The sequence below is a fragment of the Capricornis sumatraensis genome, chromosome 21 (assembly GCF_032405125.1).
Source record: "Capricornis sumatraensis isolate serow.1 chromosome 21, serow.2, whole genome shotgun sequence".
NCBI lineage: Eukaryota > Metazoa > Chordata > Mammalia > Artiodactyla > Bovidae > Capricornis > Capricornis sumatraensis.
The window spans coordinates 49,403,405-49,429,212 of NC_091089.1; the positions used below are offsets into that span (position 1 = coordinate 49,403,405).

At 43.3% G+C, this 25,808-nt stretch overlaps 1 protein-coding gene across 3 annotated transcripts in view; it reads right to left on the bottom strand.

Annotated features, from left to right (window-relative positions):
- Positions 1-4,683: 4,683 nt before the first annotated feature.
- HDHD2 (haloacid dehalogenase like hydrolase domain containing 2) overlaps positions 4,684-25,808 on the bottom strand; it is a 43,507-nt gene continuing 22,382 nt past the window's right edge. For 2 of the 3 annotated variants that reach the window (XM_068993601.1, XM_068993599.1), the window contains 4 exons: positions 25,083-25,167; positions 13,960-14,176; positions 9,888-9,951; positions 4,684-5,367 (listed from right to left, as the gene is read on the bottom strand). In XM_068993601.1, the coding sequence (XP_068849702.1) occupies positions 5,264-5,367; positions 9,888-9,951; positions 13,960-14,176; positions 25,083-25,167 (470 nt within the window). In that variant the 3' untranslated portion in view covers positions 4,684-5,263. The remainder of the gene's footprint in view (positions 5,368-9,887; positions 9,952-13,959; positions 14,177-25,082; positions 25,168-25,808) is intronic. The other variant, XM_068993602.1, reaches the window with a different exon arrangement.

A 25,808-nucleotide genomic window follows, 5' to 3' on the forward strand; every position in this document is an offset into this window, starting at 1 on the left:
CCATGGGCTCGCAAAGAGTCAGACACAACTGAGCGACTTTCACTTTCATCAGTGTTCTCGTCTAAATGGCCTCACACATCAGATAAAGCTTCAAGCCCATTCCCATGCACTCTGGTCCGGGAGGTAAGGGGAAGGGGGCCAGAAGACCGGTGCAGCATAAGCAGATTTACCTAATCCTGTTTTCAGCCCTGCATCTCACCCTAGCCCACCCCCAACCCCACAGTCTCCAAGGCCTTTATGTTCACAGGCCCACTCTCCCAGAGTAAACCTCCTCTCTTGCCTCGCTGAGGGTGCTCATCTGGCTACTTAGGGTGGGGAGGGTTTCTGGGCTTCCAGCCACTTTCCCAGCTTTGAACCAATTCCTTGCTTCTCAAACTTGCCCCACACCTCATACCTCTCTGCTCAGTGTCTCCAAGCCTTGAGTTTTTGAGGTTGTCTTACAGGATGAATTCTGTTTTTTTCTTTATGCTGATTTTAGCACAAACGCTCCAACCTCTTCACAGATCCTAGATAACTGTGCTCTCACCTGCTGATGTCTCCTCTGCCGCTCTTGTGGGTTTATTCCAACTTTATTCCTCTCTTGAGTGGGGCTTTGAGAGATATCAGCTAATACATGATTAATCTGCTGTTTAGAGTCTCTGGTTATTTTTTTTAAAGTAGACTAAAAGTATGTCTAAGTTTATAGAGATATAGGAGACCAGCCTGGAGGAAGGCAATGGCACCCCACTTCATTACTCTTGCCTGGAAAATCCCAATGGACGGAGGAGCCTGGAAGGCCACAGTCCATGGGGTTGCGAAGAGTCGGACACGACTGAGCGACTTCACTCTCACTTTTCACTTTCATGCATTGGAGAAGGAAATGGCAACCCACTCGTGTTCTTGCCTGGAGAACCCCAGAGACGGGAGCCTGAAGGGCTGCCGTCTATGGGGTCGCACAGAGTCGGACACGACTGAAGCAACTTAGCAGCAGCAGCAGCAGCAGGAGACCGGCCTGTTAGTTGTTGATGGAAATTTTAACTTATTTCCACGTGTGGTATTTTCTTCTAAAGCAGAGGTCAAAACTGAAACGCCTATAGAACTTCAAGCATAGTAACACATGGGTAAAGTAAGGTAAGGAGAGGTGGGGACTGTGGCGAACCGCGGACACAGCAGCGACCTGGCTCCAACTGAACACGGAAACGCAGACCCTCTGACCTTCCCAGGAAAACCAGTCATGGATTTGCATTTGCCATCTCCTGGTAATTCAGACACTGGCAGTTCAGGTTCTTCGCCCGATTCACCCACGGCACTCATTCTGGCCATCAGATGCCTTCCCTGATGGCATACTAGTTATCTAAAGGGACAGCAACCTCGTGCTTCCTGGCTCTGTTCCTCATCACCTGTCCGTAGCTCCACTGCATGGCGTAATTGTGTGTACGGGTGACTGTCTTCCCTACCTGAATGTGAGCACCACGGTTGTACTTTCTGCCACTGCTCCTGAATGGATGAAATGACACAGACCAGACTTGTCTGAGCACCGTATGTGCTTCAGAGGCTGGACATTGTGATTACTGTTCCGAAGCCTTTCGCTCACTGCACATCAGCTCTTCTCTGGGAGGACTTACACAACCACCTTGAACTTGCCAGAGCCGCTTGGACTTCTGGGTGCACTGTTTACATGCTTTTATTTCCCAACTAGAGGATTTGTATCTAGGAGTTGGAGCTACACAGTCTGCTTGGTCTTCCTTGGTGCTTTACTCCCAGGGGGCATTTAAGAAAGAACTTTGATTTCCTCAGGCACAGCAGCCATTGAAACAAGCAGGCACTGAGATGTGTATGACATTAAATACTGGAAAAAGATACTGAAATCTGTTTCATTTTAATAGATGCCGTTTGAATTATGATAAACAATTTCTCGTGTTAGGGCACCTCGCCTCTCGAGGAGAGCAGCGTACTTTGAGTAGTAGGTGGCTGGTGTAACACAACGTTAGCAAAGGCCTTGTGCATTTATTCTGGGCAAAATTTTGTGATTTACGTCAAAGCAAACTCTCTGATACACACTTGGCTCCATGCAGATAACTGCTAACAGGACAAGGGACTCTTGCCACCTGAGGCAAGTGTTTTAATGAAACACATTAGTGCAGTTTTAAAAATTCTTTATTATAGGTACCCAAGGACTTGAGTTTCATCCTACATGAACCACCAGTGATCCAAAATCAACTGAACATCATCAACACAGGTGTATGACTTTCCTGTACAATTCACTCCTGTAATTTTTCAATGTGGAAGTAGGGTTAGGTGACGACAACTGTCACTCCAGGGGGGTCTGTGATATCCACAGCCATAGGTGTTTGATGGAGCCATTGCTGAAAGAGGTGGGCAAGCCCCCTTCTTTCGGGGCATCACTATCTGCTCTGGGAGGGGTGGAATGGTGGGTAGGCAGAGTCACTGCAGAACTCGCTGATTCTGGATGGTGAGTGTGACGTGGGCACAACTGTGTCTCCCCCAGGACTGGTCCTTCACCCATCATACCAAGCACACACCTAGCTCACAGCAGACACGCAATGACCACCTCCTGACAGTGGATGTTCTCTAATGCCCTTTCTAGCCCTAAGATGTCACTTGGTCCCTTTCTGGGGCCAGGACAGGATTACAGTAAAGCTGATACGAACACTATCCTTGGGGTCAGTACCACAGGACAGTCCTTAAATGTAATGGCTGGAAAATAAAGTCCTTTACATACTTTGGTTATTAAATCTCCTCCATGAGGCCCAACGCAGACCAACCCACTGAGCTGGGAATGTTTCCAGTGATTTCAGCACTGGACAGGTCGGTTAGAAAGCCCTATTTAGCATTTGTTAAATAAAATGGTAAACAAAAGTTTAATGGCCTCCAGGGCCGCGTGAGAGTGGAGGGAAGTGGAGCAGCCACTTTTCTTGGCAGGGCTGGGCGCACACGGTGCCTTACCCTCTCCTGCCACACACCTGTCAGTCATGTCCACTGTGTGGCTTCAGCTCTAACCTGTACCCAGAGCACCAGAGCCATTGCTTAAGGTCTAATAGGCCTCTTCTATGGACAGCAAGTCTAAAATGAAACTTATTTTCTCCTCCCTACACACAGTTATACGTCCTAGCACTAAATTCTTGTGATATTTACAGCCAAGTTTGATTGGCCCGGTGACTGCCTGAGTACCTGTCCTGTGCTGTAGCAGACACAGTCCTGTCTGGTGGGGAGAGGATTCGCGTGAAGGTCCAGGTGTAATCTAACAAGTGCTCGGCAGGAAGGCAGGGACTCTTCCTCCTTTCTGCAGACAGGACCACATTACAGGACAGGGACACAGGATCTCCACACTGCCTTGGGCATCCTCCTGGCCCCGAGGCCAGATCCTCCTCTCATACACTTATGTCCTAGCAGCCACTTCACACACAGCAGCGGCCAAACACTTGAGAATGCCTGGGCCAAGGAATCGCTGTCCAGGTGCTGGGGAACAGGCCACAGGTGAGCATACCAGCAGCCTCTCCGCTTGCATGAGGCGCTTCCCTCTTTGCAGCTCTGGTCTGAAGGAGTTCAAATATCATAGAATGTCTCTTTTTTAAATTCTCAGGAAGACCTTCCCCACTGAACTGGCTATAGAGATGACTTCTACCAAACTTTCCCAGATGGTTAAATGTGGACACTGCTATATCTGCATCTCATCATCGCAAACACGGGCCACTTAGCATCTGCCTGATTCTATTCAAAGTCCTTAATATGTGGGCTGTGCATTTAACTCTCACAACACGCCTACGTGGTGGGCACCATGGTTATCTCTACGGAGAAGGGAGCAGAGGCAGGAGAGGCTAGGGGAGTGGCCAGGGTCACGGAGGGGCGAGCTGGCAGTGCTGGCCAGGCTCTGTGCCCTGCCACTGCCCCCTCCTTCCCATCTGGGTGGTGTCCCCGCACTGCTGTCTTTTGCACTCTGGCATGTGCAAGGACTAAGTACAGCATCTGCACAGTAAGATCAGCGTGCAGCAAATGGCCAGGAGGAGGGGGAGTGGCCATTTAGCTTTGCCCCCTCCCGCCTAAGACCAAGGTGATCTCTAAACAAGCATGAAAACCCGAAGCTCATCAGCACCGCTGTGTGCTTCAGTACAGGGAGCACCAAGATGATGGACAATTACATGCTGAAAATCCAACGCCCAAGAGCCCCAGTAAAACAACTGCAAAGGCCCAGGATCATCAGCGTATGCAAATGTACAAGGAAAATCATGACCTCCTCAGTCCCCTTCATTTTGGTGGGTTTAACATGAGAAGAATCATCCATGCTACAAGGCGAGATTTCATTTTACAGCCGTGGTAACCAAGTACATAAAAGCTTGAATCTGTCCCAATAGTTTCTGAAGGATTTTTCCCAGAGTGTCAGAGGCAAAAATAATGAAATCTTGCAAATGTACAGTTAATGGGACCCAGGTGGACACTAACCTCAAAAATGCATGGTCTGTAAGACATTAGAGGCTTGATTTTAGTTTCTGCACTGTTCCTGTTAATAACAATGTCTAATTAAAACATCTGTGAAATACTGATAGTTTTAATTTTACATAAAATTTCCAAAACAACTGTTACAGAGTATAATAGGTATCTGCAATGAATAGGTTATTAATGGAAATATTATTTTAAATTAAAATCAGGTTCTAAATTTAAATTAGTTATCTCTGGTTAATGAAGAGAAAAAGAAGTCACCCAGGCTGGGAGTAATACAGTAAGCTAATCTAGTTTTCAACATCAGTGAAAGCAAATCCGCTCCATCACTTGGGCTAAAGGACAATTTATTTTGTTGCTTCTGTTCTGTACTCCACTCGGCACTTCTGACGGATTTCACAGCTGAACTCAGTATTAAAACTACAGCCTAATGTACCCTTTAGTACTTTATAACTTAAAAAGATGCCGTTCAACTTTAGTCAGCCTGAAGCCCACCAATTTACCATTGAGGAGAGGGCAGAGAACAAGGCTCCCTGCAGTAGACTCTGCAGCCCTGCTAACCTGATGAATATTTTAAAAGGAACATGCAATCTCAGCTTTCCCTTTTTTTGGATCTCATCTTCTTTTACGAAATAAAAGGGATTAGCCTGGCTGAGTGGCTGGCTGCAATTCAATACCTTTCTAATTACTGCACAATAAAAGAGGGTTAAACAGTGAGCAGGGCTGAGTGGTCTGTGTCTGTCTAGGCCGGCCCTGAGTGTGTTGAGGGATTCATTCTAGTCGATGAAAAGCTGCATTTCAAGTTGCTTCAGATTCACAGAACGGTTCACAGCAGATGCTGCAGAATGTGGTCCACGGCGTGCGGGAAGCTCTCACAGGTTAAGTAAGGAGCTGGGTTGATTTTGTCTTCGTCTGCTGCTCGGTATTTCCCTGAAATGAAAGTAAAGCCCATGAACAAAGGCTACTGCCAGGACGCCACAGTAATTGCGGCCTCTGAGCACACAGGCCACCCTGACAGTGCCAAGAGAACCAGGGGCTCCACAGCCCCCACAGCACCTTTTATCCAGGCTTCAGGATGCCACGAGGCAATCCAAAGCCAGATGTGTTCAGCATTTACCAGGCCCTCTGGTCTCTTAGCAATGGATGCCGGATCCCAGGCACTGGGTCACCTGACAGTTAAGGGTGCCCTCAAATCTCACCTGGTGAAATTTTCCTCCCCCACCAGCCCTAACGATACGGACAGTGACTGAATCAATGCTTTTAGATGAGAGCCCAGACCCTACAGGACAGAGGCCTTGTCAGCTCATGGGTGACTGGAAACGGCATGAGCTGCTGCCCAACAGGAACCCTGTGAGTGGGAAAATGAGCGCGCCAGGGGCAGGGAGAGACGGATGGTCACGGTGCTCATGTGCAGGCTGGCCGGACAGGCTGCCCAGCAGGGCACTGAGGAATTGGAGACCCCCAAATGAACAGCCCGGCACCACAGAGGAACTGGTCACACAGGGTCACAGAGCGGATCTGACAAATGTCCATCAGGCCGTGCATGACCCCCGTTTAGACGCCCTTAATGTGTCCCAGTGCTCTTCAGGGAGAACCCCAAGTGTCTGCTGTTGCCCACCAGGACCTCAGTCACCCAGCTCAGCACCCCTCACACGGGGGGCACTCTGTAGCACTGGTTAAATGAAAGGCAGGAAGGCAGGAAAGAAGGGACGGAGGGAAGCAGGGAGGAACACTGCTTCAGTCAAGGCCTTGGGGATGAGGCCGACTGCCCTGCAGCCTCGCTGCGGCCTCTGCACTTGCCCTTTCTGCATGCTCTCTCATCCCCTTCTGCGTGCTCTCTCATCCCCCTTTCTGTGAGCTCTATTTATTCTGCAATTTCCCCTATTCTCTGCCTAAATCTGGGTTTCCAAACAATAGGCTCACCATTTTCTACAATACAATCCCTTTTGTTTTCTACAACTACCTAAAAGGTTTTGTCCAGCAAACACGAAGCCTGAATATCCCCAGCCCACAACCTGGCACTGTGGTGGTGACACTGCTCCTGTCCTGTCTTGCTGACTTGCGAATTCCTACAGGAAAGGAGCCAGCATCAAATGCACAAAGGTAACTTCCCCAGCATCCTCAAGGCATCTGTCCACAGTATGGTCCACACAGCAAACTCTACGGCTTATTTCTTCTTAAACTTAAATCCCATTGAGTATAAACCTTTGCAAAGTTTCTGCATGGTCCTCACAGGTAAGTTAATGACTACTTTTTACTATACCACCCACTTCTTGGACCTAGTTGTCTAAGGACTGACGTGTGAAAGTCAGGGTTCTTAGCCATGGAGAGAAGGGCCTGCAGCATGCTTCTGCTTAGTCTGGCCCTGCGGTTTCTACAGACTGACACAGCGGCTTATATGCGTGTGCAAGTTCTAGCAAGCTGCATTGTGGCGCGTGGCAGGCGCTCAACAATGCTGGCCGAGGGAAGGGAGCAGGCCGCCACCACTCAGGCCTGACGCAGCACGGCAGCCTGTACTCTCCTGGAAGAATAAATGTAAACGGAGGCAGAATGCAGGAAGCCATGTTGACAGCATTGGACAAAGGGTGATCCCATCTTTCCTAGGTCATTGTTTTACATGCTAAACAGATTCTGGTCAGGGCTAGTCACGGAGAAGGCAATGGCACCCCACTCCAGTACTCTTGCCTGGAAAATCCCATGGACAGAGGAGCCTGGTGGGCTGCAGTCCATGGGGTTCGCTAAGAGTCGGACACGACTGAGCGACTTCACTTTCACTTTTCACTTTCATGCACTGGAGAAGGAAATGGCAACCCACTCCAGTGTTCTTGCCTGGAGAATCCCAGGGACAGGGGAGCCTGGTGGGCTGCCGTCTATGGGGTCGCACAGAGTCGGACACGACTGAAGCGACTTAGCAGCAGCAGCAGCAGCAGCAGCAGCAGCAGCAGCAGCAGGACTAGTCAAAAGTCTTTACAAATGTCTATGGAGCGTTTAACATGTGTTACTGAGAAACAAATTGCTCAAGACAATCACTGAGTAAGTTAGAATTTCCATGGTAATTTTCAACACTGAGAAACCAAGCACTTGTCCACTGCATTCAGTTCAAAACCATCAGTGGAACCGGCAGCTCTGTATGCTTTCGGAACAGTGGTCTTACTTGGGATTTTTTTTTTTTCTGACCAAAGATGAACAGTACAAATGGGTCTGTTTCCATGAGCTGAACTTAGCTACATAACTTAGACATTTTAGATGTGACTGTGTGGAGCTGCTGGCTTCTCTAAGATTGACAGGCTGCCTCTGTCATGGGCTGACCACAGCCAATGGCCAGTGAGAAAAGAAGGCAGAACCATGGAGACCAGCTAGGGGGAGCTGGGCCCACGAGACACTGACTGGCACAGGAGCAGTTTTCACACTTGGTGTAAATCCTTAATTATGTGAGCTAAGAAAGGAAATGTTCATGGGGACGCAAGAATAGAACTAGTTATCTGTGGATTTCCTCAATGCCCGGATCATAAAATGGTGACTGTCAGGAGTCTGAAAATTCAGACACAAGGGAAGACGATGAGTGTGCCTGCCTTCCCTGACTCCCCGATATGTCCCGTTGTCCTCTTTTTCGCGTCCATCAAAGCAGAGTGATGTTCCAGGGAAAACGGTGATCATTTTGAATGAGAAATGTGCAAGAACACTGTTAGTTCTCAAGCAACTAGAGCCACCACCTGCAGGGGTCCCCTGGCTCACCCCTAGACCTCCTGCATGAGAAGACTGTCGCCATCTTGGTTCACACTGTGTGTGTTCAGTGGCACAGTCGTGTCTGACTCTCTTGCAACCCCATGGACTTCAGCCCGCCAGGCTGCTCTGTCCATGGGATTCTCCAGCCAAGAATACTGGAGTGGGTTGCCATTACCTACTCCAGGGGATCTTCCTGAATCAGGGATCAAACCTGAGTCTCTTGCGTCTCCTGCACTAGCAAGCAGATTCTTTACCACTAGTGCCACCTGGGAAGCCAGCCCCACGCACAGGGCCTGACAAGTACTTCTTATTCAATTACAGCAGCATCTCATGCTATCTTGTTTCTGTTCTTAAATTCAAAATAGCTTTCATGCAACCACATTTTCTTGAACCAACACCACAGTCATGAGTAAATACACGTTTTTCTAAAAACTTCCTGGCAGCCAGTCTTCTATGACTCTGTTTAAGCTCTCCCTTTTCTGGACGACCTGTATGAAGCCTGGCGTATGAACTCATGGGGCCACTGACGGAACCCTCTGCTGTCACTGTTCCGTCACCGCATCGTGTCTGACTCTCACCAGGGACTGGACTCCGCCAGGCTCCTCTGTCCACGGGATTTTCTGGGCCAGAATACTAGAGTGGGTTGCCATTTTCTCCTCCTCCAGGGATTTCCCAACCCACGGACTGAACCCGCATCTCCTGCATAGGCAGGCAGATTCTTACCTGCTGGGCCACCAGGGAAGCCCACAGAACCCCTTATCTGCTATTTAATTGATAAGAGTCTGATGACAATTCTCAGACCAGACCCGTGGCTGTCATCCTCAAACACGTGCTATCAGTTCCAAGCTCAGCAGGCACCCCCTGGCGGCAGGTGTCGGGGAGACCTTTTCATTTTATCTGGAAAGGCTGATCAAGTTCTCAGCACAACAGCACATGCCCACACACAGCTCTCATGCCTTGTCTCTCCTTACCTTGAGAGGATTTTATTCATCAGACTCCACACTGGAAAATGGCACAGAGCTACAAGGGACCAGTCCAGCCCCATCATCTATAAACAGCCCAAAGAGGTGAAGGGCTCTGATAGAATCTCAGAGTCAGTGTAGAGCTGAGACTGAGACCCAAGACACCTAACTAGTCCGTTGTCATCATGACACCGTATTAGCTGAGGCTTCCCCATTAAGTTCTTTCCCTTTCCTTAAATTTATTTGAGGGACCACACTCAGTTTACTTAATTTTGGTATAGGAAATTGTTACTAAAACAGTACATGAAAAGGAAAAAGTTTTTTTATGTGTGTTTTTAAGACAACATTAACACAAAGTATCACTTAGCTCGTTAGTCCCCAAAGAGGTCAAAGTCATCATTTTATACCTGGTTCAAAAGGAAAGGATATTTTTACAGAGCCCCTCGATCAATGGTTTTTTAGTCAACCGGTGATTTGTGTATCCAGAAAATCATATAAATGCTAACTGTCTTGTGTATGACTATCTCTGAGGAAGTGTGAAAACACCTCTGAACTCGGATCTGATTTTCCTAGCTTTGCTCAGTATGGGCCCTCTCACATCGTCTTTCTTCCCTGCAGTCCTAAGCCCACTTTATTTTTGCTTCGTGGCAGAAAAAGAATTAAAGTACCCAGTGGGCTTTGCCATTTTTTCAAAGACTGTTCTTTAAGAATGGTGTATTTTGCCATTCTGTATCAGAGAAAGCTTGTACAGAAGATACGTACCTGTCTTGACTAAGATGCCCCGCATGCCGGCATTCTGAGCCCCACCAACATCATCTCTGCAGTCCTAGAAAAGCATGACGAAGCGCTTAGTCCAGCGTCTTCAGTGAGCTCGCCAACAAACCAACCTACCAGCGATTTATTAGGCTGGAATGGCCAACTGCAATCCCATGTTTTCTCTTAAAACGAGAGTGAGGGAGGTATAAAAAAGGATAAACCCACGTGTAACAGTCTAAGGGGGCATACCAACTGGAAAGGGAAGCATCATGGAGGCAGAGGTGAGAAACAAGAGTGGTAACCCCAGTAACCAAACATAAAAAGGGCAGCTACAGTGCTTCATGTTTTGCACATGTACATCCATTTCTTTTTTAAAAATATTTTTTATTTATTCATTTGCACCAGGTCTTAGTTGCAGCATGTGGGGTTTAGTTCACCGACAAGGGATCAAACCTGGGTCTCCTGCATTGGGAGCATAGAGCCTCAACCACTGGACCACAAGGGAAGTTCCCATCTATCTCCTTTTAAAACAGATCATGGAAAAAAGGTATTTTATCATTTGGCAGCTCTTAAGGCAAATGATCCAGCTGCAGGGCAGTGAGTGAACTAGGTTCAGAACACAGCTCTCATGCTGCCCACGTAAGACACTATCCTTACTTTTCATCCAACTGTCAGTAACAGGAGGAATCAAGTCAGACCGTATACTTAAACAGACTTTGAGACTGTCTTCACACTTAGGAATAACAGACCAGTTTAAAAGGAAAGCTCTTGTTTTTCAATTCTTACTCAAGATAGGGGTGAATATACTCAGCTAACTGTGATAAATGCAAGGCAGTAAAAATCCAAGAAATGGAAGAAACATCAATAAAATCAATCCTGCCATCTCAAGTCTATAAGCAGAATTTATTCAGATCATGCCCAAAGACAAACTTTTCCCTTAAAATCATTCATGTAATTTAACAACCACCCTTGGAAATGAGTCTCAGAATTTCTCTCACAATCTTCACTCAAGGTCTAACTTAAAACCTTTTCTGTTGCATCTAAGCCTGCCTTGTGAAGCAGGCAAATAGGGGAGAGGGAAAGGAAGCGGGAGGTGGGAAAAAGCAGACATGGAAAGGGAGGGAAAAGCCACCGCTCTCTCAGACGACAACCCTCCAGACAGCTGAGCTCTGCTGTCACGCGCCCTTCCCACCCTACATGCTGTCCCAATAACAGTGTCTCCAGGGACCACGAATTCGGAAAGCTCCAGGCTAAGGTAACCACTTTCTTGAATACACATTTGCCTAGAAAAGTCAGCTAAAGGCCTGCCAGAGGGAAAAGTTGTTACTGAAAAGACAGTTTTTCAAAGCCGTACTGAGTCCAGTGATAGCCTAGTGGGTTTTGGTGCAGGAACCTAGAAGCAGAAGACGGCAGTCAGGAGGACTGCGATCCATGAGCACCAGCACAGTTCAAGAAAGCAGGGGATCTACAGTTTCTTCTGGAGGGAGTCTGGGGCCCCTAGTTCTACTTCCAGCCATGCCACTCATCAGCTCTGGGTCATCCGGCATGAGGCCTACCTCTCTGGGCTAAGGTTTCTCAGCTTATAAAGTGAGGAGGTTTGGACCAGACAATCTTGATGGTCCCTTCCAGCCTAAGGCATTATTATTTAAAATTGAAATATAATCCTTGCCACCTACCACTGACCACAAGGTAGTGTGCTTTCCAGTACTCTTCCCCTCACAGCACACATAGGAAATAACGTTTTCCCAGTAAGTCTGTCGCTCAGTCGTCTCTGACTATTTGTGACCCCATGGATTGCAGCACCAGGCTTCCCTATCCATCACCAACTCCCAGAGCTTACTCAAACGAGTCGGTGATGCCATCCAACCATCTCATCCTCTGTCATCCCCTTCTCCTCCCACCTTCAATCTTTCCCAGCATCAGGGTCTTTTCAAATGAGTCAGTTCTTCACATTAAGTGGCCAAAGTATTGGAGCTTCAGCATCAGTCCTTCCAATGAACATTCAGGACTGATCTCCTTTAGGATGGACTGGCTGGATCTCCTTGCAGACCGAGGGACTCTCAGGAGTCTTCTCCAGCACCGCAGCTCAAAAGCATTGATTCTTCGGTACTCAGCTTTCTTTAGGGCTTCCCTGGTGGCTCAGAGAGTAAAGCGTCCGCCTGCAATGCGGGAGACCCGGGTTCGATTCCTGGGTCGGGAAGATCCCCTGGAGAAGGAAATGGCAACCCACTCCAGAACTCTTGCCTGGAAAATCCCATGGATGGAGGAGCCTGATAGGCTACAGTCCATGGGGTCGCAAAGAGTCGGACATGACTGAGCGACTTCAGTTTCAGCTTTCTTTATAGTCCAACTTTGACATCCATACATGACCGCTGGAAAAATCATAGCTTTGACTAGATGGATCTTTGCTGGCAAAGTAATGTCTCTGCTTTTAATATGCTGTCTAGGTTTGTCATAGCTTTTCTTCCAAGGAGCAAGCGTCTTTTAATTTCATGGCTACAGTCACCATCTGCAGTGATTTTGGAGCACAAGAAAATAAAGTCTGTCACTGTTTCCATTGTTTCCCCATCTATTTGCTATGAAGTGATCAGACCGGATGCCATGATCTTAGTTTTCTGAATGTTGAGCTTTAAGCCAACTTTTTCACTCTCCTCTTTCACTTTCATCAAGAGGCTCTTTAGTTCTTCTTCACTTTCTGCCATAAGGATGGTGTCATGTGCATATCTGAGGTTATTGATATTTCTCCTGGCAATCTTGATTCCAGCTTCTGCTTCATCCAGCCTGGCATTTCGCATGATGTACACTACAAAGAAGTTAAATAAGTAGGGTGACAATATACAGCCTTGACATACTCCTTTTTCTATTTGGAACCAGTCTGTTGTTCCATGTCCAGTTCTAACTGTTGCTTCTTGACCTGCATACAGATTTCTCAGGACGCAGGTCAGGTGGTCTGGTATTCCCATCTTTTAAAGAATTTTCCACAGTTTATTGTGATTCACACAGTCAAAGGCTTTGGCGTAGTCAATAAAGCAGAAGTAGATGTTTTTCTGGAACTCTCTTGCTTTTTCGATGATCCAACGGATGTTGGCAATTTGATCTCTGGTTCCTCTGCCTTTTCTAAATCCAGCTTGAACATCTGGACATTCACGGTTCACGTACTGCTGAAGCCTGGCTTGGAGAATTTTGAGCATTACTTTGCTAGTGTGTGAGATGAGTGCAGTTGTGCAGCAGTTTGAACTTTCTTTGGTATTGCCTTTCTTACCAGGGTAAACTGACAACGTGCTCACAGCCAAAGGTCACTGGCTAGGACATCTGGTCACCAAAGCCAGCCCTGCCACTCAAAAGCCTGAGACAATCGATATCTTTAGCTATCTGTGGCAAATTGGGAAGTTCTTCCATAAAGCATATACTAGCAAAAAAAAAAAAAAATCAACAGTGAGAAAATTCTTTAGGAACAGGTGGTCTCTGGATTAAGGAATAGTAAAAAAAAATATATATATATATATAAGTTTTCTTCAAAAAGACATATAAAGCATTTAATTGTCTTATATCTGATGGTCTTTTGAATTGTATATATCTCATCACACTACTGGAGAAAGCAATGGCATCCCACTCCAGTACTCTTGCCTGGAAAATCCCATGGATGGAGGAGCCTGGTAGGCTGCAGTCCATGGGGTCGCTAAGAGTCAGACACGACTGAGCGACTTCACTTTCACTTTTCACTTTCATGCATTGGAGAAGGAAATGGCAACCCACTCCAGTGTTCTTGCCTAGAGAATCCCAGGGATGGGGGAGCCTGGTGGGCTGCCGTCTATGGGGTCGCACAGAGTCGGACACGACTGATGCGACTTAGCAGCAGCAGCATCGCACTATGAAGATTGTCAGAAATAATCAATGGTTCAGTTCTTTAGAATACCGGTGAACAACTACTGGAAAGCCTGCTTTACGGGTGGCCTCTTATTACCATCTGACAATTGCTAAATAAAGGGTCCGCTTGTGTTTCAAAGCAGTGCTTTGAAGCTGGCTCCTCCCAGCAGGATAGGTGAGCCCAGGGCATTTCCTGGGCTCTTCTACTTACATCTCCAATCATAACGGTCTCCTCAGGTTCACAGCCAGTGCCCCGCAATGCCTCCAAAAAGAACGTTTTCTCTGGTTTCCCCACGACCGTGGCTTTGGTATCGGTGGCATACTCTAAAGCAGTCACAAATGGTCCAGGCCCCAGGGCTAAGCCATCCTTCCTCTTGTAATACCTGGCTTTGTGGATTGCTATCAGAGGCGCTCCATCCAGGAGTAACCTAGAGAGTCAGAGACAATGGAAGTTGGCTAAAAGCAATGCTTTTTTATGAGTGGAAAAGAATGTCAGACTTACAAAGTAGTTTTATTCACTCACAGAAACAAATAGTTTCGTATTAACTTTTAATGACTTGCTGTCTTCTAATGCATTTGCTAGGAACTGCTGGGAATTACATTCAGATACACTAAAGAAAGGTGATAGATTATTAAATCTGGGATTGCTTCAACCTTTTACCTTTAGTGGTTTTAGACGCTTTACCCAAATCATCAGGGAAAGAGAATTAAGAGAAGTAAAGCTAAATAAGACACTCGAGGGAAGAAGCTTAACTTAATGAGACAAGTTGTTTCAACCTCCCTAACGGTAAGCAGGAGGCTCCTGAGCCTTTTACAATATGACTCAACTGCTGTGCAGTGACACGTTTAGCTAACTCCTAAAATACCTGGCTCCCTCTTTTCTCTACTCCAAAACATAAGATTCTAATTCAGAAATTTCACAGAGCATTTTACAAATATTTTCTGCTTGTATCATCCCCTCTTCATTTTACCCTTTGATTGCTTCTGCTGTTACTTTGAAAATCAGGCCGTTTTCACTGAAGGACAAAGCAGTAAGGCTTAAGGGGAAATGTCAAGTCCCTTCCTTTTTCCTGATGGAGGACAGATACTCTCACACCAACCGAAAGGGCACGAAGAGTTTTCTCGTTAGAGAACCAAACTGCACATAGTTAAGGATCCTCATTAGTGACTCAGGCAAAACATAATGGAAGAAATCCCTCAAACCCCACCAACCCCATCCAAAAATAATCTGCCATCCATCCCAACACCGCAGCCTACATACAGGCACACAGCAAAGAGTCACACACCTATTATCATCGCATCATATACGGGACTTGATAGCCTTCTTAAGCTGCTTTTAACCAATGGAATAAATGATCTCACTAGCTTAATTTACTTTAAGTCATCTACTTAGTTAAAATATTTAGTATGTCCATTGAGGCAGAATTCATCACATCTTACCCTTCACAATTATGAGTAATTAAGCGCTCAACTATGAAACTGCTAAATTATTCTTGTCAGTGGGCATGGAAATGCCTTCCTGTGGGAGATGCAGGATTCAGACATTTATGATTAAATATTTTATTAAGTAAAAACCAATACTGGCCTATTACAGGGCTTTATTGTTAGTTACTACGAATTGCTCACAGCACAGGATGGATCCTTCAAATTTATTCACTAATATTAATACAAATTTATTTCTTAAGCAGATCTTAAAATCCAACGGTTAGGAAACCTGATAAGGCCACTATGCTGGCCCTAAAGAACCACAGCTGATCGCAAGGAGAGAATAGTGAGTGATTTATCTATCTCCCCTCTTGTCATCCTGCCCCCAATCCCATTTATTTGCTACTCTACCACGGAACTGGAATTCTTTATGCAACAGACCTCAAAATTGCTTTTCACTTACACAGCTAAACTAAAAACTCATTTGATTTAGCTTTGTTAATATTTTATTATATATTAACTGGGTATAAGACTTATCAGCTTGATTGATGGGTGTACTTAATTCCCAGGCAGTGCTTTAGTGCCCTCCCTGGAAGGACTGAAACCGTGGGTTCCTCTGCATTTCTCTAAATGGGATCTGGTTCCACATGGGCCTGGAGAAGACAGGCATCTCTCAGCGAAGTGGTTCCTGCTTCTGTCATTTTTCTCTGATAGCAGAAGATTTACTGAATCTTTGCAAGAGCCAAGGCATGTTCAGGAGAGACTGAAAGGTAAATTATTTTCTAGGACACAGATTAAAAGTGTTTTTTAAATAGTTAACACTTCCAAAAATATGAGAAAATAGACACCATACTACTTAGAGGTGTTTGTACATTTCCTAGGCAGGGCAACTGATTTCTTTGTTATCAGAAGTAACGCGTCAGCAAGAAATCTGAGGATTTTCTATCTCTATTTGACTATAAGTCCATTGAGGTACAAGAAACAAGAAAAAAAGGCATCAAGAAGGCCTCATGCAGAAATCTTTGGCTATAAATTCCATGTAGGCAAAGGGAAAACACTATAAAAAAGACCTAGCCAGGGAGCACATTATTGAAAGGGATGGTAAAGAACACCAAGTCCAGCACAGCCCGTTTTACAAGACCACTGGGCAATGCCAGCTGAGATCAAGGAGAGCAGGAACCCAGAACTCCAGAAAACCACTTTTCTAGAAAAAAATAAAAAAACAAGATCAACTTTTTACCATTTCTGCTAAAGATGGAGCATGTGGAAATGAAACTACATGGCAGCTTAAGCAACTGCCAGAAGTTTCCCATTCGCCCAACATCAAACTACTGAGTCCTTTTCTTCCCACTCCCCCAAACGACTCTCCCCCAATCTTTCTCAGCTTAGTAAATTCACCCCATTGCTCAAGCCAGAAACCTAGCAGTCATCCTTGATTTCTTACTTTCCCTCACCCTTCCATATCCCTTTATTAGCACATCCAATAACTTCTGAGTCCAAAAGAAAAACAAAAACGTCTCCAGTCTTACTTTCTCTACTGAATCTCTGCAATACTCAACTCGTCTTCCTGCTTTTTGCTGTTGCCCTATTATACCAACCCATCGTACAGGCAATAGCAGGAGTTTTAAAAGTACAGGCGAGATCACGTATGTCCCTGCTCAGCTTAAAAACCTTTCAATAACCTCTTACTGCAAAGGGTATAAAATCCAAAGTCCTCTCTGCAGCCGGTGAGGCCTGGCCTCATCTGGCCACCATTTACATCTCCAATCTCAAGACACCTTCCGTACTGTTGACCACATACCAAAAAGGTCAAACTCTTTCCTGCTTCAGCCCCCACACACACTGTTCCCTCCTCCTGAAACACTGCCCCATACTTTGCACACAGCTTTCTTCTGCTCACCTGTCAGATTTCAGCTTGAAGTGAGCACACAGAAGCCGCCACTGCCAACCTCCCTACAAAGTGGACTTCCTCCTCACAGTTCAGCTTCATCTCATCTTTTTTCCTTTCTATCAACTCTCCATAGTTTATAATTCTTACTCAGCTGTGTTTGGTTTGTCTTCCTCACTAGCATATAGTCTCCACTATGCCCATCAGTTTTGCTCATCACTGTATTTCTTACTTCAAAAAAAAAAAATCCAAAGCAAAATAAAAAAGAAGCAATGGGGCACTTCCCTGGGGGCTCAGTGGTAAGGAATCCACCTGCCAATGCAGGAGACGTGAGTTCGATCCCTGGGCTGGCAGGATCCCACATGCCACGGAGCAACTAAGCCCATAGGCCACAACTACTGAGTCTGGGCTCTAGAGTCCAGCAACTGCAACTGCTGAGCGCACACACCACAGCTACTGAGGCCCACGCGCTCTCGAGCCTGTGCGCTGCAACAAGAGAAGCCACAACAAAAAGCCTGCACATCACAACTAGAAAGGAGCCCCCACTGGCCCCAACTAGGGAAAAGCCCACGCAAAGCAATGAAGACCTAGCACAGCCAAAAAAATAATAAACAAACAAAATTATATTTTAAAAAAGCCCAAACAAACTCTGGGACCTTTCACTAGACACTTACTAAATAAATTCATTAATAGATGAAGCACCATATTCCTCAGTATCATGCTTACCTTTTGGGGGAATAAAGATGATACATGCAAACTTTTTCATAATATCTGACAGTAATGATAATTATTTCTATTCATAAATATGGGAAGGGTAGTGTCTGTGCTACTTAAAATAGGTAACAGCAAATCACTTCACATTTGTGGGTCTCGGTTTCTTATCAAATGAAGGACCTGAATCAGATTAGGTCTTTCAACCTCAACACTGACATTTTTTACTGAAGAATGCTTTATTGTGAGAGGAGGCTGTCTTATACCCTGATGGATGTTTGGCAGCATAGATGTACTCTTTTCCCCCAGTTATGACAGCCAACAATGTCTCCAGACATTGGCAAATATCCCCCTGGGAGCAAAAATGTCCAGAGTGGAGAACAACAATTAGATGATGCCAAAATCTTCACCTTCATGGACTTCCCTGGTAGTCCAGCGGTTAAAAATCTGCCTGCCAACGCAGGGGACACAGGTTTGATCCCTGGTCTGGGAAGACTCCACCTATGGTGGGGCAGCTAAGCCTGTGCCCCACAACTACAGAGCCCGTTCCCTGGAGCCCATGCTCTGCAATGAGAGCAACCATGGCAATGAGAAGCCTGGGCACCACAGCTGGAGAGCACCCCCACTGGCCACAGTCAGAGAAAGCCAGCATGCAGCCACAGAGACCCGCACACATCCCTCAAAAGAACCAGAACAACAACAAAAAAACCTTGCCATTCAATACAATTACAACGAATACCAATCAATCTGACAAACACAAACTACTAAAAGTTCAAATCAAAACAAAACAATAGCAAATCATTAAATATATCAAGAGAGAATCCCATCAACATTTAATTGAAACCCCCAGAATATCTCCAATGTCATATTAACACAGCAGTTTTCTCACTTATAGTAGGCTACCAACTATCACCACTTCTGTTTGGTATTGTAGTTGAGGTCCCAGAGAGTATAATAAAGAAAAACAAATGAAAATACAAAGACTGGTAGGGGAGAAGTAAAATTGTCATTATGTGTGGTTGACACAATTATCTATGTAGAAAATTCAATTCAAAAGATTTCACAAATAAATTATTAGAATTAGCAAGTGAACGTAAGAAGGTCAATGAAAAAACACAAGGTTAACATACAAAATCTCAATCATATTTCTACACATTAGCAGTGAACAATTAAAAACAAAATTTAACAAAATACTACTTACAATCACATCAAACAGGAAATAGAAGGATTAACTTAACAAAATAACTAACCTATTCTCTAGAAATTGCAAAACACTGCTGAAAAATGTAAAAATAAATCTAAATAAATGGAGATAGATTCTGTTTTCATACACTGGCAGCACATTATTATTCAGTAAGTTATACCCAAATCTGTAGATTTAATGAAGGACCAATCAAACTCCTAGTGAGCCTTTTTGGTAGAAAGAGACAAGTTGATTCCAAAATTCACATGGAAAGGACGTAGAATCTTAAAAAGGACTGAGTTAAAGAATGTATACTACCAGACATTAAGATTTATTGTAAAGCTGTAGTATTCAAGACAGAGTGACTGCACAAATATGAAACAGAGCCACACTTATACAGCCACTTGATTTATGTCAAAGCACTAAGACATCACTGCAATTCTGTGAGGCTCTTGAAAGAATGGATCTAACGCAGTAGATGTTGCAGAAACAACGGGATATCTGTAAAGAAAAAAGTCAAATTTACTTCACACAATTCATAAAAATCCATTCAAAACAAGCCTTAGACCTAACTGCTAACGGTAGAACAATAAAGCTTGCAGAAGAAAACATATGGAGAATATTTTCATGACCCTGCTGCTGCTGCTAAGTCACTTCAGTCGTGTCCGACTCTGTGTGACCCCAGAGACGGCAGCCCACCAGGCTCCCCTGTCCCTGGGATTCTCCAGGCAAGAACACTGGAGTGGGTTGCCATTTCCTTCTCCAATGCGTGAAAGTGAAAAGTGAAAGTGAAGTCGCTCAGTCGTGTCTGACTCTTAACGACCCCATGGACTGCAGCCCACCAGGCTCCTCCGTCCATGGGATTTTCCAGGTGGGCGAAAATTTCTTAAGCACAACAGAAGAAAATACCAGCAAATTAGACTCCATCAAAATTTAAAACATCCTGTTCTCATACTGTTAAAAGAATGCAAACCACCGACAGAAATAAGATATCTGTAGGATATATATCCAACCAAAGAGTTGTATACACAACATACATGGGGCTCCAACAAACCTCTAAGAAAACTATAACCCACAGAAAGGAGAAAAGATTTGAATGGGGAGATCACAAAACAAGTTACCCAATGGCCACTATGTGAAAAGGCTTCAGCAACATTACTCACAGGGAAATACAGATTAAAACCCAGTAAGATACCATTATACACACCAGAAAGAACAGCCATAGTGACAGAGACTAAGGAGAGACTGGTGGAACTCTGGTTCATAGCTGGTGGGAACGTATAGCTCCATAAAATCACTGTGCAAAATTACTTAGCAATATCGATGAAAGCTAAGCAGGCACTTATCTGTTATCCAGCAATTTCCCAGATACAGACCCCAAAGAAATAAATGGGTATGTCCCCAAAATACATGTAGACGAATGTTCATAGAAGCTTTCTTAAGAGCCAAAAGTGGAAAAATCCAAATGTCCGTTACTGATCGAATAGATTGTATAGACTGCCATACAATAGACTACAATACCACAAGAAAAATAAAGAGCAAACAAAACAGGAACACAGTACTGCTACATGCAACAGCCTGGATAAATCTCAAAAGCAGACTGAAATCAAAAAATGCTACAACGGTATGATTTCAATCATATGAAGATCGAAAACTTGCAATACTGACAGAAGTCAGAGTAACGGCTTCCCTGAGGAAGGTGAGGCACTGACTAGAACAGAGAACCTTTTAGGGTGCTGGAAATGTTTTGTATCTTGATCAGAGTAGGGGTTATGCTGCTGTATCTATGTGTCAATTTTTACTGAGTTGTACACTGACAATCTGCATCCCTTACTGTATAGATTATACATCAAATTTTTAAAGATCAGTAACATTGTATTTATGTATACTCACCTAAACCTTTTGCTTACAAGTGGGAAGAACTGCCTTGATCATAAAAGAATCTCCCCACGTAATTAAAAAATGAGTAGTAACTGACATTAAACTCAATTCGGTATTCTGGATCTTCAAATCGGCATATAAAGTTGTTCTTCTGCATGTACTAATGGAACGGTTTAAATAACTCAAGTTCTTAAGTCTTCAACAATTTGTCATCTCCGGAGTGTTTTATTTTTATAGTCTGGACTTTAATTAAAAAGACTGCATAGCAGTCAGCTCTTTCAAAATAGAAAAAGCCCATAGAAATATTTCTAATTTAAGCCCTGCCGCCACACTATTCTAGAATTCCTTATGCCAGGGCTCTCAGAAAAGATTCAGGAGTTGTTGTACAAAGGCAGAAACTGATTTCTGTTGAGTTTTTTCCCCTCCCTTTCTCCTCTTCCCTTTCTAAGGAATTGAATATATTAAATATAAAACTTTTTATTTTTCTTAATGAGAAGGGGAAGGAAAGCAATCCAACATTCAACAGAAACCATTTATGGGGATAAGAATTTCTTCCCAAAACACAGGAGAAACTGGTTTCTGCATACCTCTAAGACTTCTGAGCGCCGAAGAATTGATGCTTTTGAACTGTGGTGTTGGAGAAGACTCTTGAGAGTCCCTTGGACTGCAAGGAGATCCAACCAGTCCATTCTGAAGGAGATCAGCTCTGGGTGTTCTTTGGAGGGAATGATGCTGAAGCTGAAACTCCAGTACTTTGGCCACTTCATGCGAAGAATTGACTCATTGGAAAAGACTGATGCTGGGAGGGATTGGGGGCAGGAGGAGAATGGGATGACAGAGGATGAGATGGCTGGATGGCATCACTGACTCGATGGATGTGAGTCTGAGTGAACTCCGGGAGTTGGTGATGGACAGGGAGGCCTGGCGTGCTATGATTCATGGGGTCACAAAGAGTTGGGCACGACTCAGCGACTGAACTGAGCTGAACTGAAGACTTCTGAAGGATTCTCATACCTTGTAACAATTATAGGAAAGAAGTCATTAACAAAGTGTTCAAAACATAAAACTTTTTTTTAAAAGCAGCCTTCATCTCTGCATTTAAATATGAAAGCTGTGATGTCACTTATCTTTAGTTGTAACAACATTCTAATAAGCTCCTAGTGAAGCTGGAGAACAGCTGCTCTTAATTTAGAAAAATATTTTTTTCTGTGAACTTTTCTTAGGTTAAGCAATTCCATGTAGTTTTTTCCCTAAATTCCTGGGATCTCACAATTATACTTCTGAGAAAACATGTTATGGAAACATACCATTGCTTAACAAACATGTTCAGAAGTTTTTTTTTTAAAATAAATTCATAAACCTGGAAATAACCAATAATCAGAAATGCACAACACTTTTTAAAGTGGAATATGCTCTGGGAATCAAGTATGTTTTAGAAGAATATTTAAGCATATAGAAAAACTTAAAAGGCAAGCTACCACACAGCATATATACATTCTCAGTTTTGGCTATATATATGTTCCTGGAAACAAACTAGCTGTATGTTAAAATATTAATTGTAGATCTCTTAGGTGGAGAATCTGTTTATTCACATTTTTTTTTTTTGAGCATTTCAAAATTTCCACAATGATGTATTACTTACTTTGGGGCTTGTTAATGCTAAGTTCATTTAGATTAAGTGATCTGCGTGCCCAGGTAGCATTTCTCCTAACAGATGACATCAAATTTAATTAAAATTGGTCCATTACTAAAATGCTCAAGCTTTTTTTCCCTAATAGGTCAGAAGATAAAAAAAGACCTTCCTATAAGGTGGTATAAGACAACTGAGAAAATGAATGAACTAGACCTACAGGTATTCATACTGATGAATCATACGTTATTTCTAGAGAAGAAAGCAAACTGATGAACATATAAAGTATAAAACATGCAAGATAATACAATATATTATCCAGAAGTACTTATGTATGGGTTACAAGTATAAAGAAATGCAATGATAAACACAAAATTCACAATCCTGATTACTTTTGGGCTTTGGCTAACAAAATTCAGGAGGGATACATGCAGGATAGCAACATGTTGATAACTTATATTTCCTAAATTGGTTGATAGACATATGGGTATTTATTATATTACATTTTATACCTTTTCAGTTCAGTTCAGCCGCTCAGTTGTTTCCGACTCTTTGTGACCCCATGAATTGCAGCACGCCAGGCCTCCCTGTCCATTACCAACTCCCGGAGTTCACCCAAACTTATGTGCATTGAGTTGGTGATGCCATCCAGCCATCTCATCCTCTGTCATCCCCTTCTCCTCCTGCCCCCAATCCCTCCCAGCATCAGGGTCTTTTCCAATGAGTCAACTCTTCGCATGAGGTGGCCAAAGTATTGGAGTTTCAGCCTCAGCATCAGTCCTTCCAATGAACACCCAGGACTGGTCTCCTTTAGGATGGATTGGTGGGATCTCCTTGCAGTCCAAGGCACTCTCAAGAGTCTTCTCCAACACCACAGTTCAAAAGCATCAATCCTTCGGCACTCAGCTTTCTTCACAGTCCAACTCTCACATCCATACATGACCACTGGAAAAACCATAGCCTTGACTAGACAGACCTTTGTTGGCAAAGTAATATCTCTGCTTTTTAATCTGGTATCTAGGTTGGTCATAACTTTCCTTCCAAGGAGTAAGCATCTTTTAATTTCATGGCTGTATACACCTTTTAGTACTAGGCAAAAGGAAAAAAGACATCAATGGCTTTTAGGATTTGATTGTCTCATAGACTCCAAACCCAAATCACCTCTATTCCCTACTGGTGGTTCCTATCCTTCCCTAAAATCAATCCTTTAAAATTCAGTGCTCTCAATTTTATTCAGACATTTTAGACATATTTGTGTAACATGGAAGGCTGATGTATTTGCCTACAGGTAATATGCCTCTAAAGCTAGTATTCAATGCAACAGGATTTAAAATCCAATGTATATTCTCATTATAAACCTGAATAGCAATTTAACTAATCGGTGGTTCATTTGAGATGTCTATATTTGTCACTCACAATCCAAACAGCTGTAGTCATTGGTTGGAAGGCACAGTCTCTGTGGAGACATCAATATGCAAAGAAGGGCAAGACCTAAAATCCTTCTGTTAACTTTCCACCCAGCTGTTAAGTGCATTTGTGAAATTAGAGTTGACTTATAAGTGCACTATAATGCTTTAAAATGTAGTGTTTAAAAAAATCAATATGGTTAGGAAAGTGTACTAATTAAGACAGCATCCGAGCAATTACAAAGTCAGTATTATGTCAACATACATTTTTATTACCCTGAGTCTAGTATTTATCTAAGACAGAGACCTCCCAACTTCCTATTAAATATGTCCTTCCCAAATTACCAGCTAAAATCAATCAATACCTTCTCCTTGAATTCTGTGGTTCAAGAACTGAATAAAATGTAGTAGGGGGTAAACTCGGAAGTAAAAAATAATAGCAAATTCTCTATTTCAAATGAAAACTGCTTTTGGTACAGCTACAAACCTTACTTAAGGAGCAGGTGAGATAATCCCCTTGTACCTCTATCTCCAAAGAAGCTAGAACAGAAAACTGAAGTAGGTGAAGGAAAGAAATTTTAATACTCAAGTTATCTGGCATAGTAGTGGATCTCTGGGAAATAATGCCTACTAAGCAATTATAAAAAGTGAATTTGTTTTTATTTAAATAAAGGCTTAACTATCACAGTAACTGAGAGTCACAGACAAAGGGGCATTCAGTAGTGTTATTTCCAGCCACACAGATTGTACATGAGGATAGCCATCTTCAAGATCAAATAATGTGCCCAGATGTGTGAACCTTGTAACAAGTTTTAACATTCTGATTCTAGGACATATATTTATATCAAGAAGTGAATTCTACATCAAGTATAAGTTAAAGTGATTCTTGAACACCTTTGCACTGGTAAGAAAATGATGTTAAATTCCAAAAATTTACTAAGCTGTTAAAGAAATCTTTTTTAAGTTAAAGTACATCTATGCAATGTGTAGGACTACTTAACTTGTCATAAATTTAAAGGCAAATCACACTGCTTAATATCCAACAAGTAAAAGGCAAGATTAAAAAATGAAAAGTTTATAAAAATGAAAAATCCAAGGGGAAAAATTAAATCAGTCTCACTCTAGAGCAGATTTGCAAATAAATTTTGATTCAATTTATTTTAGGAAGTGAGTATATGATCACATGAAAAATAAATAGCTAAAGACTCACCGGAAGGCTTGGTTCAGAATTTGATAATTAAAATGTTCCGGTGCCAATCCTATGACCACAGCATTAGGATCGCTTGTCTGTATTCCTGAAAATGTGAAGAAAAAAATTACTGAAAAATGCAATTAACAGTAATGTCACAATTTATAACCAAGCAGTTTTAGTCAACCAAGTCTGATTTTTTTGTTGTAGCAATAATCTGAAGTTTAAGAGATTATCCTGCGCAATGTACTTTGGAAGTATGAGCTATACTTAAAAGAAAAAAGAAAAAGGTCTCCTAGTAGTTTTGCATATTACTTTTGCAGTCTTACAGCTACTAAGTAACTAGAAGATCTGAATTAAAAATTGTAACCTGAGGTTCTCAAACAAGTAACAATTTGTAACTTCAAAAAGCTGTACTCATTAAAATCAACCAGAACAACCACAGTTCTCTATGAGCTATCAGATCAATAGCAACTGATGAGGGACTGGAAAGCTAAGAGGCAAAGAAAATTAGACTTTCTGAGCCACACAGTCATGATAAACATGGAATGCACTGTAGATCCTATAGCTTTCTACACCATACCTAACCACATTTAGTTCCACAAGTATCATTCTATAATCAAAACATGTTTTAAGGCCTTGGTACCTGATAACAAGACTTTAGATATAAGAACCAAATGAGGGTATTCACCATCGCAGTTATTAAAACTCTGATTGAAGGGTCTGTGCATTATTCATATGCCGATT